This window comes from Nannospalax galili, unplaced genomic scaffold, assembly GCF_000622305.1.
Source record: "Nannospalax galili isolate Female #2095 unplaced genomic scaffold, S.galili_v1.0 scaffold129, whole genome shotgun sequence".
In the NCBI taxonomy this organism is placed as follows: domain Eukaryota; kingdom Metazoa; phylum Chordata; class Mammalia; order Rodentia; family Spalacidae; genus Nannospalax; species Nannospalax galili.
In genome coordinates, this window is record NW_008360030.1 from 105,007 (window position 1) to 117,538 (window position 12,532).

The window sequence follows — 12,532 nt, forward strand, 5'->3', positions numbered from 1 at the left end:
CATAGCATGTGACAATGTATAAGTACTGGGATTATAAACATGTGACACAATAACCTGACTTCCCAGTATCTTTTCACTCTTCATTTTTCAAGATAGATGTCCTGTAGAGAATTTATTTGGGATGGAATTTCCAGATACTACTCTCTATAAGGTCACTTGGTCCTGAGGTATAGCATTCCCAGCCGACAGAATTATGAACCCCAAAGACAGAACATTTTCAAAAATACTTGACTATCATAGACATAATACATTATTCCTCACATGCTATGCATAAATCTGTATCACCCTTCTTTTGCAGCTGGAAATCTATTAAGGAGAAAAGAGAGAAACACAACCAATGGTTGTTTTTTGTTTCTTTTTTGACACAAGGTCTCACTCTATATCCCAGGCTAGTTTTTAACTCAAGGAAATTCTTCCACCTCAGCCTCCCAACTATTGAAATTACAGGTGTGAATTGCCATGCTGGGCAAGAATAGAATCTTTTTATTTAAAAATAACTGTAATCTATTGTGTGTGTGTATGTGTGTGTCTGTGTATGTGTCTCTGTGTGTGTCTGTGTGCATGTGTGTGCGTGTGTGTGTGTGTGTGTGTGTGTGTGTTGGGTGGTGGGTATCATGTGCTATGACATATGTGTGGGAGGTCAGAGGACAATTCCTAAATTATGCCAAGGGTCTTTACCAGTACACAGAGTGTTTTTGCCCTAATTTGCCTGAAGAACTTAAGATGATGGCCTGCACAATGGTACTTGCCTTACAAGGCACTGCTAAGCCTCCTCAGGATCTACCCAGACACCTGTCTCTATGTCTATACCTCTAAGCACTTAAGCACAATGAGGGGTGAAGCATGACCCATGAGGAAGCACACTACACCAAAAGAACCATAGGATGTGGCTAATTTATACAAACAAACTGGATATTAAAAAGTGGAGGCAGACTACTAAGGTGAATCAACAAATAAAGGAACTTGCCACAAGAAGATGTAAGCCTGACAACCAGGGTTCAATCTCTGTATGTATTGAACCTATGTAAAGGTGGAATGAGAGAATTAACTCCACAAAGTTGTCCTCTGACTTCTACACACATGTGGTGGCACAGAAACCCCCCCCCCACACACACACAAATAAAATACTTTTTGGTCTTTTTTTTTTGAAACAGGGTCTCCCTGTAGCCCCAGTTGGCCTGGAACTCACTATGTAGACCAGGCTGGCTTTGAACTCACAATGATCCCCCTGCCTCTGACTCCCAAGTGCTGGGACTACAGGCATGCGCTACCACAAATAAAATATTTTTTTTCTGGTATCAAAAAATATTTTTAATTATGAAAAATGAACATATATTCATGTTCATTGTAATTGTTTCATTTGAATGTGTATTAGAAAAAAACCAAGCTAGTATACTTAGTAATAAAAAATTACAAATAAAATATTTTTAATTGAGGGTGGGGAATGGGTTGGGCCTGCAGTTCAGTTGGTAGAATATTTACCGAGTATGCAAAAAAATTTTCTGTTGGATGCCAGCACTGCATGAACTGGGCATGGTAGCACATGCCTGTAATCTTAGAACTCAAGAGGTAGAGGCAGAAGAATCAGAAGTTCAAAGTTATCCTACATGAGACCCTCAAAAAAAAAAAGACAAGGAGGAAAGCTGGGGATGTGGATCAGTAGTACAATAGAAGCCACCAGAACTGCCTCTTACTATTATGGTTTGAATGTCTCCACCAAAAGCCATAAAAATTCTTAACCCATGGTACTGGAGAGCTGGCTCAGCAGTTAAGAGCACTGCCTGCTCTTGCAGTGGACCCTGGTTTGATTCCCAGCACTCACATGACAGCTAACAACCAACCAAACTCCAGTTCCAGGGGATCTGATACCCTCTTCTAACCTCTGCGGGCATTGCTCAACACGGATGCGGGCAATACACGCATACACACAAAATAAAAATAATAAATAAAAGTTTAAAAATAGACAAAATATTTTTTAAACTCTTAATCCCCATTAGTTGGTTAGAAACGTAATCCAACTATAGTATTTGGAGGTACGACTCTTAAGGAGTATAACAGTGTCCCTGTGAATAAATACCTGAGAAGGAGCAACCTATGGAAAGAGGTTTATTTAGAGGTCTAGTTTCAATGAGATGCAGACCAAAATGGCAGGAAATGCATATTGGAGGTGGGAGTGTAAGGCAGATGCATATTGGAGGTGGGAGTGTAAGGCAGCTTGTCACATTGCATATACACAAAGCAGAGTGAGCTGAATGCTGGTACTTGTCAGGCTTTCCTGCACCCTTTTCCTCTTTTATTCAGTCTCAGGCAGACTTTCCTTCCACAATTAAACCTCTTTGCAAGCACGTTCACAGGCACACCCAGAGTGTGTCTCCTACATTATAAAAAACCCAGTCACTTGGAGTTGACTTTTGTGCAAGGTAAAAGACAGGGGTTTAGTTTCATTCTTCTACAGGTGGAGATCCAGTTTTGCCAGCACCATTTGCTAAACATGCTGTCTTTCCTCCAGTTAATGTTCTTGGCCCCTTTGTCAAATATCAGGTGGCTGAAATTGCATGTACTCATATTTGGGTCTTCAATTTTGTTCCATTGATCTATGGGTCTATTTTTGTGCCAGAACCATGTTGTTTTTATGACTATAACTCTGTAATATAGTTTAATATCTGGTATAGTAATCCCCCCAACATTGCTGTTAGTGCTCAGGGTTGCTTTGGCTATCTGAGGTGTTTTGTGCTTCCATATGAATCTTAGGATGGCTTTTTCCAATTCTGTAAAGAGTGTCATGGGGATTTTGATTGGCATTGCATTGAATCTATAAATGGCTTTTGATGGTCATTTTCACAATATTAATTTTTCCAATCCCTGAGCATGGGAGGTCCTTCCATCTTCTGATGTCTTCCTCAGTCTGTTTCTTTGAAGATTTAAATTTTCATTATTTGTAGAGCTCTTTAATGTCTTTGGTAAGGTTTATTCTGAGATATTTTATGTTTTTTGCAGCTATTGTGAACAGGAGTGTTTCCATGTGCTCTTTCTCTGATTGCTTTTTATTGGTATACAGAAAGGCTACAGACTTCTGTAGATTAATTTTGTAACCTGACACTTTACTGAACATGTTAATGTTTTCTGGTGGTATTTTTGGCATCTCTTAGATATAATAGCATATCATCTGCAAAAAGGGAAATCTACCTGATGACTTTATATCCATACTCAAGTGCCAAGGATCCGAGTGTAACCAACTGTGACTAGTAATAATCAGATACATAGAGATGAGAGACACATGTGCAAACATCTAAGTGTTAATAGCATTAAAAATGAGCCTTTCTGTAGGAAACAGTGCATTTTAAAACGAAATGAAGATCTTTTTTAAAGGTTAAAAACTCATTCACTTTTATGTCTTCCAGAGTTTGTAGGAAACCAGGATACCAGGCCCTAGAGTGAGGTGAGCCTAAAACATATAGGTCCAGGCTGCATTCTCTGCTAAAGGGAGGAGCACTGAAAACAGTGGCTCTCATAATCCCTGCCTTGCAGAACACTGCTAGGCTGGCAGGAGGAAGTGACCCGGTCATAAAAGTGCAGGCTCCCTGCTCTGTGGGACAGTGTCTTGGTCAACAACCCTTAGCTCATCCCCTTGTCCTGAACAAATAACTCAGCTATCCCTGGCTAAGAGATTAGGCCAGGTTAAAGGTTTACTCCTGAGCTAAAAGCTAAAAGTTCACCATGCTTTCAGCTCTAAGAAAGAAAACATTGTGGCCAATAAATTACTGGATGGGCATTGATAACCTTGAGTAAAAGTTTAAGAATTCTTCTGGTGCCAACTAACAGACTAAATGTCCTGTTTCTTTGTACCCTAAATCTTTGTATGTGACTGCCATATCCCACGTGACTGCTAGATCCTTGGGATATAAAAAAAACATCTGAATTCTAAATAAATCGTCCTGTTGGAAGACACAGGTCCCAGAGTTTATGACTCTGTCGCTGATCAGACCCTCTGCCCTGAAGCCAGCAAGTCCCCCGCTAAGCAAAGCAAACCTGAGTCCCAACAAGAGTTTATACTGAGTTCAATATTGTATAACTGTATTAATTCAACTGTGAACCTAAAAATTTACAACCACTTTTGAAAGAGATGTATCCTGCTCTGGAAATTGTTACTGAATATGCTAAGGCTTCTTCTAATCATGTGGTTATCAGATAAAATTTTTTTAAAAAAATCCAGTCACATTGACAGTGAAGATTAACCATCACAAGACCACCCCCTTGCCAATCTGACACTGAAACATCACCTTTGAATCATAAAATTTCAGCCCAGGCCCCATATATTTATGCAAATCTCATATAAAATGTATTCAGTACAATTTCAAAAGTCTCATAGTCTTAATAGTATCAACACTGTTCAAAAATCCAGAGCTTCTTCCAAAGATAAGTATGGTGGCTCCCAACAGTCAGGAGCCTGAAGCAGGAAGATTGTCATGAGTTCAAGGTCAGCCTGGACTACAGCATGAGCTCTTTCAAAAAAACAACAAAAAGACCAGTGATAGGCTCAGAAGATAAAGGTACTTGTCCCTAATCCTGACAACCCAAGTGTGATGGCTAATCCTGTGTGTCAACTTGACTGGATCTGGGATTAACTGAAATGAGAGAGATCTTCTTGATTGGATCGTCTGAAGCTGGAAGACACACCCTAGATGTGGGTGTTACCTTCTGATGGCAGCCCATATAAAAGGCCATGGCAGAGGAGAACGCCTGGCTTCTTGCTGCTTGCCTTCTCTCTCGCTGGTCAGTTCATCTTGCTGCTGTAGACTGAAGACTCATTGATCTTCTGGAATTCAACAGACCTTCAGTGCCAGATTGGGACTACTGAGACATCCAGCCTCGTGGACTGAGCGACTACAGATTCTCAGCCTCTCCAGTGTAGTGCAGCCACTGTTGGACTACTCGGACTCTATCCTGTGAGCTAAGCTGATAAATCTCTATACATATATATTCATTCTACCGGTACTGTTTCTTTGGAGAACCCTGACTAACATAAATTGTGGTACAAGGAGTGGTTCTAGAGAAACAGAATTAAAAGGATAGATTTCTTTAATGGATGGATCTGGAAACTGTTATACTAAGTGAAGTAACACAGACTCAGAAAAACAAACGATGTATGTTCTCCCTCATATGTGGCTCCTAGCACAAAAATCCTTTGAAATTCCAGGTCCTTTTAATAAGATGATGCTATACAGCAGTCCCTTCTGCATGAAATAACTACCACCATCACGACCTCGGCTGAGCCTGATCACTAAACATAGTCACAATTGGGCTTGTTGACGGTTGTGCTCATTCATTAAAGGAGTGCTAAGCAGGATCACTGGACCCTCACCTGAGTATCCAGCCACTCTTCCAAGCCGACTAGTCCAGCCTTGGAAGACAAAAGAAAAATGAGGAAGAACCCAATAGAGGGATGCTTTTGGAAGCCCTTGTCAAGAAACTCCAATGGACTAGAAGCTTTTCAGAGGATGGTGTGATAAGAACAAGAGGTAGGAATTGGCTAGGCAGTTAGGGGTAAAAAGACCCCAAAGAAAGGTAGCCAGTTGCTTGGCTAAAAGTCAAAATGCCGTTGGGCCTGTTGACAACATACTCTATTCCAAAGGTCAAAAATGTCAAAAGTATTTGAGAGCTTGTATCTAATCCTTAAAAGATTTTAGGGTTACCCCTTCAGAGGAGGTAATATTGGAGGGGAGGGAGTGGGCATGGATTTGATCAAAAGACCTTATATGAATGTATGAAATTCTCAATAAAGTTTTTGTAAAAGTTAAAAAAAAAAGTACATGAAGTTCAGAGCAGGTAGAGAATAGGAAGTGGATCTGGGAGGAGTTATGGGGAGGAGCAGAAGGTGAATATGATCAAATACATTGTGTGAATATATGAAATTCTCAAACTTATAAAAATATTATTTTTTAAATAATGGAAAATTCCAAAGTCCTAAATACTGAGTAAATCTCTTGTGTCAAGTTAAAAAAAAAAAAAAGAACACAGGTTGTTCTTGAAGAAGATCCGGGTTCAAATACCAGCACCCACATGGCAGCTAACAACTGTCTGTAACTCCAGTCCCAGGGGATCCGACAGCCTCTTCTGACCTCCGTGGGCATTGCACATGGGTACACTTACCTACATGCAAGCAATACAGCCATACACATAAAATAAAAATAATAAATAAAATTTAAAATAAATAAATAAAATTAAAAATTAAAAAAGAATATTAAAAAAATAACCAAAAAAGGAACAAAAGATCTGAACAGCTAGCTCATCAAGCAAAGAAGGCATTCACACAGCCAATTAGCATGTAGAACGTGCTCAATGTCTTGGCATTCATGAACTGGGAATTACTATCATTTAAATTTTTTTTAGTTTGGAGCTAGAGAGATGGCTCAGTGGTTAAGAGCACTGACTGCTCTTACAGAGGACCCAGGTTTGATTCCCAGCACCCATATGGCAGTTAACAGTCATCTGTAACTCCAGTTCCAGGGGAATCTGAAGCCACCTTCTGACCTCTGAAGGCATGGCACAGCAGGAGTGCACTTACACACAAGCAGGCAATACATTCATACACATAAAATAAAAATAAATAAAATAATAATTTTTTAAAATTTAGTTTGTTGGAGGCTTGAGAGATGGCTCAGTGGTTAAGAACACTGACTGCTGCTGCAAAGGACACGGGTTCAATTCCCAGCACCCACATGGCAGTTACCAACCATCCTTAACTCCAGTTCCAGGGGACTCTGAAGCCCTCTTCTGATCTCCGTGGCATTGCACGACATGGGTGCACTCACATACATGCAGCCAATACACTCATACACATGAAATGAAAATAATAAAATTTTTTTTAATTTTTAGTTTGCATACAAAGCAATATATTTCATTGTGACATTTTTATACACATATATCATTATGGGAATCACAAATTAGAATAAGGAGATACAGAGCTGGGGATGTGGCTCAGTGATAAAGCACTTGCCTACTATGGGCAAAACCCTGAACTTTACCTCAGGAATGGGAATAAATGAATAACAAAATGAGATATAACTCATGACGGTTTTAACTGTCAGGTTGATACAACCTAGAATCACCTGGGAATAGAGTTTCAGTCTAAGAATTGTCTAGATCAGATTGGCCTATGGGCATATCTGTGGAGGACTGTCTTGATGTGGAAGGAACTAGCCCACTGAGGGCAGCACCATTTCACAGGCTGGGCTCCGCATACATAAAAGTGAACTGAGCAGCAAGCAAGCACACAAGGATATATCTATTCTCTCTGCTCTTGACTTTGAATGTAATATGCTTGCCTGGACTTGCCCAAAATAATGAACTGTAACTTGAAATTGAAGTCAAATAAACCCTTTACTCCTATGTTGTTTTTGTCAGGGTATTTATCACAGCAGCAGAATGAAACTACATACTTATTAAAATGGTTAAAACCAGGGACTTGTTGGGGCTAGAGAGATGGCTCAGTGGTTAAAAGCACTGGCTGCTCTTGCAGAGGACACAGGTTCAGTTCCCACATCCACATGGAGACTAACAACCATCTGTAACTCCAGTTCCAAGGGCTTCAACACTCTCTTCTGATCTCCTAAGGCACTGCATGACAAGGGTGCACTTATAGACACACACATGCAGGTGTATACTCATACATAAAAATAATAATTTTTTAAATAATAATAAATATTAAAAATTATTTTTTAAATCAAGAACTGGTGAGATGGCTCAGTAGGTAAAAGTGCATGCTGTGGCAAGCCTGGTGACCTGAGTTCAATCCCTGAATCCACATAAAGATGAAAAGAGAGAACCTACTCCTAAACATTGTCCTCTGACCTCCACACTCATGCTGTGACATCTGTGCTCATGCACACATCTGCACTCTCAGGTACACGCACATGTCTGTAATAATAAAAAGAAGGGAGGGAGATAGGGAATTACAGAATAGTTAAAATCCAAACACTGAAAAATACCAAATGCTGATAAGGATAGGAACACTTCATCCATGGCTGGTAGGAATGGAAAATGTCAAAAAAATTATAGAAAGTACTTCCTCACAGTCTAAATCATTCTCTCTCTCTCTCTCTCTCTCTCTCTCTCTCTCTCTCTCTCTTTTATTTCTTTTTCTTCTGTGGTGCTATGGATGGAACTCAGGCCCTCATGCATACTAATAATGAGACAAAAACTGGTCACGTGTGTGTGTGTGTGTGTGTGTGTGTGAACCCCAAAGTGCAATACTGAGAATGTCCTTGCTGGAGGCCAGGAACACCAGAAGAGAGCTCTGATCCCTGGTTCTTTGCTATCTCTGACCCCTGCCTGGACTGAAACTGAGAGGAGGCATCTGGACACCTCATTCTCACCTATGAATCAATAATAAACTTCTTTCTAAAACTCACTCTCTGTGGTCCATGAATTTCATTTTTTTACTTTGTCATAGAAGAATCCAGAGACCACTAATGCAGTGAAGGTTTTGTGTGATAGTAAGCACTGGGCACCCCAACTCCTGAGTAAAGTGCCCCTGAGGTGGGAGAGAAGGCCTCCATCGAACTCCAAGACACCGCACTTTTCCTATATTACTAGGCAAGTCCTCTACAACTGAGCTACACTACATATACCTTCAACCCCCTAAACATAATCTCACCATATGACACAACAATTGTGCTCTTGGTTATATACCCAAGTGAGTGAGAAAAAACCTGCATATGAATATTCATCAATTGCTAAAATCTAGAAATAACCACAACACCTTTCAATAGGTGAATGGGTAAATAAACTATGGCATATCCATATCATAGGATATTATCAAAGGATATTATTCAACAGAAAAAGAAGTGAACTATCAGACCACAGAAACAAATAAAGGAACCTTAAAAGTAAAATGCTGCTGGTCGTGGTAGTGCACATCTTAAATCCCAGCACTCAGAAGACAGAGGCAGGGGGATCTCTGTGAGTTCAAGGCCAACTTGGTCTACATAGAGTTCCAGGCCAGCTAGAGCTACAGGGAGACCCTGTCTCAAAATGACCAAAAAAAAAAAAAAAAGCAAAATGCTAAGTGAAAAATGTCAGTGTGAAAAGTTGCAGTTCTAGGACAGTTTAGAAAAGATAGTGCAGGAGGAAGAGGTAGCTCAGTGGTAGAAGAGAGGAGGGAAGAAGAGAGGAGAGGAGAGGAGAGGAGAGGAGAGGAGAGGAGAGGAGAGGAGAAAGAAGAGGGCTGGGGAGAGGAGAGGGGAGGGAAGAGGAGAGAAAGGAAAGGAAACAAAACAAAATGTGAAACTATAGCCAGTTAATAAAATCAGCAGTGCTGAGAGGTGTAAGTGGAAGGAAAGTCAGGGTGAATAACTGGGGCACAGAGAGAGCTGCTGCATATCAAACTATAATGGTAGATATGTGTCACTAAATCATTGTCAAAACTTATAGGTCTGGGGCTAAGAATGCGACTTAACTGTAGAATATTTCCCTGGCATGCATGAAACTTTGGGTTTGATCTCCAGCACAGGGAGGGGGACCCGATGACAAGAGTGAACCACGCTATTAACTGTAAACTTTATTTAATAATATAACACTTCTAGTTCATGAACTATATAACACAAGTACCTCACTAGTGCAACATGTTAATAACAACAAATTGTGACAGAGCTAAGAAAACATATGGAAGCATATATACTACCTTTTCAATTTTCCTATAAATCTAAAATTACAATACTGAAAATTTAGCTTTAAAATTCTATTCTAGAGGCTGGAGAGATGGCCCAGTGGTTAAGAGCAGTAACCCTGGTTTGAATCCCATCACCCACATGGTGGCTAATAACCATCCATAACTCCAGTTTCAGAGGAACTAGACTCTTCTGACCTCTGAGGGCCTTGCACTTACACACATACAGGCAATACACTCATACACATAAAATAAAAATAATAAATAAAATATTTTTAATTCTATTCTAAATGCACCTTGTCACACAATCCAGAAATTGCACTCTCATGCATTTATTCCAAACTTGTATTCATAATAAGCAAAATCTATAGCCAGGTATGCTAACACATACCTGTAATATCAGTACTCAGGAGCATGAGGCAGCTTCAGTCAAAAAAAAATAATGTTTAAAGAGGAGGGAGTCAAACACTAGAAACAACTAAGATACCCTTTAACCAATGAATGGCTTAAATATGTTACATCCACATCATGGAATACTATTCAGAAATAAGAACAAACAAGCTATTGTGTTGCATACAGCAATCTGAATGAATTTGTTGAGAATTATGCTGAGTGAAAAGAATGATTCCAGAAAACAACATAGTGCATGGTTACATTTATATAGCAATCTTGAAATGATGGAGCTGTATTGTATTAAGGTGGAGGTGGGGGCAGATAGAAAGTAGTCTTGGCTTTTAAGGGTAACAAAAGGGCTAGCGGCATAGATGAGTGATAGAGCACTTTCCAAGCCTGAACAATCCCTAGATTCCCTCCCCAACATGGAAAAAAAGGAGAAATCTTTGTAGCTATGGAAATGTTCAATACGTCAGTATTCCTGGATCTTATGCAAAGGTTTTACAGGATTTCCACTGGGGGGACTGAGTAAACTACACACTGCATGTGCATCTATAATTATTTCAAAAGAAAGACATGCCCAGATATGGTGGCACACACTTGCAATCCCAGCACTTTAGAGACTTTAGGAAAGAGGATGGCCATGAGTTCAAGGCCAGCTGAGGCTACACAGCAAAACTATTTTCAAAAATCCAAAACAAAGCCTGGCATAGTGACATACACCTTTAATTCTAGCACCAGGGAGTCAGAGGCAGGCAGATTTCTGTGAATATCAAGCCAGCCTGGTCTGCAGAGTGAGTTCCAGGCCAACCAGAGCTACATAGTGAGACCCTTCCTCAAAATTCCAAAAAATAAAAATAAAAAAAACAGAGTATTCCTCCCTTGGAGTCCCTTCCACACTCAGGAGTTCTTTCTCAGTTTTCCTTAATTAATCTAAACTCATTCATTTTACTTCATTCAATCAAAAACAAGATAAACCAAGGCCAGGGGTGGTGGCACATATGGGTAGTCCCAGCACTCAGGAGGCAGAGGCAGGCAGATCTCTGTGAGACCAAAAAAAAAAAAAGTATTCCCCCCAAACGGTAAACCAAACAAACAGAAACAAAAAGAAAAACATAACTAAAGAACTAGTAGGTGTGAGAATGCATTTTGCTGTAGAGCACAAGAATGCAACCCTGGATTCTGCCCCCAGCACTGAAAAAGAAAAAAGAAATAATAGAAGAAAAACAAATAATAAAAAAAATAAGCTCCTCCTCCTTACCTCAAATGATCTGCCAGGTTCTTCTGGAATCAAAGCCGGAAACCTCTGGGGTGATTTCTCATTAGCTGGCATGTTCACTAGGGGCCTCAGCCCCACTTCCAAAGCTGGAAAGTCCTCAGAAGTTATATTCTGCAGCCTCTAGCAAGGCTGAAAGTTCAATGGTTTCACAGAGGCAGAAAGAAATCCTAAAAATGACAGCATCCATGTCATTTCACATTGACCTCACAGACCTCAGTAACCCCTACTCTGGGTTTTACTGATGGTAGATTATGGAAAGGATCACAATATTCAGAATCAAATTAATGAGCTCTGAGCCCATAATTTTTGGGTGGCTCTGTGGAGAGCATCACCCGCTACCCAGCTAGCCTGTCGGCAACAGCTTAAGTATCTTTTCAGAGACCTTTACTCAGGTGAGACCAGTACTTTTTTCTGAGACAGGGTCTTACTCTGTAGCCCAGACTGTCCTGGAACTCTATATTGTGATGGACTTGAACTCATGGCAATTCTCTTGTCTCCACCTCCCAAGTACTGGGATTACAGGTATGAGCCACCACACCCAGTTTATGCAGTGCTGGAGATCAAACTCAGGGCCTCTTGCATGCTAGGCAAGCATTCTACCAACTGACCTACAGCCCTAGACCCAAGAACGTGTTTTTTAGTAAATGAGATTATAATGTGATTTATGGGGTGCACTTATAGGGTGATAAAATAAAAAAAATATATACAGATCAAAAAAAGTCAGAGAAATCCTTTAGGTCTCAAGGAAATCAAGATATGTTTTGACTATAAACATGGGTCACAATCTTGTTTGTGAGATTCTCAGAAAAGTAAGCTTACAGATGAAAAAGTGATAAGGTCAAACGCAAAAGTCACATATGTTTTGACCTTAACCACAGTTCATTACTATTTCTTTTTTTAACACAGGTTCTCACTATATATCCCTGGCTGGCCTGGAACTCATTTTGTAGACCAGGCTGGCCTTGAACTCACAGAGATCCACCTATCTCTGCCTCAAGTGCTGGGATTACATGAGTGAGCTATCAGGCCAGCTCAAAAATCTATCAGGCTCTGTTGAAAGGCTACTAGAATTCCAAACTTATATTGATAAGGGACTGGGTACAAACATTATAAAAGCAGATTTTTTTTCTATAGTAGCAATGAGAAAATGTAAAATATTTGAAAATACATTCAGAATAACAATGTATATATAT

The 12,532-nt window shown here is 40.0% G+C and overlaps 1 protein-coding gene across 1 annotated transcript in view; it reads right to left on the reverse strand.

Moving 5' to 3' along the window:
• Znf157 (zinc finger protein 157) overlaps positions 1–12,532 on the reverse strand; it is a 46,915-nt gene that overhangs the window by 31,510 nt on the left and 2,873 nt on the right. The window contains exon 2 of the mRNA XM_008824081.3: positions 11,322–11,506. Coding sequence (XP_008822303.1) covers positions 11,322–11,393 — 72 coding nt within the window. The 5' untranslated portion in view covers positions 11,394–11,506. The remainder of the gene's footprint in view (positions 1–11,321; positions 11,507–12,532) is intronic.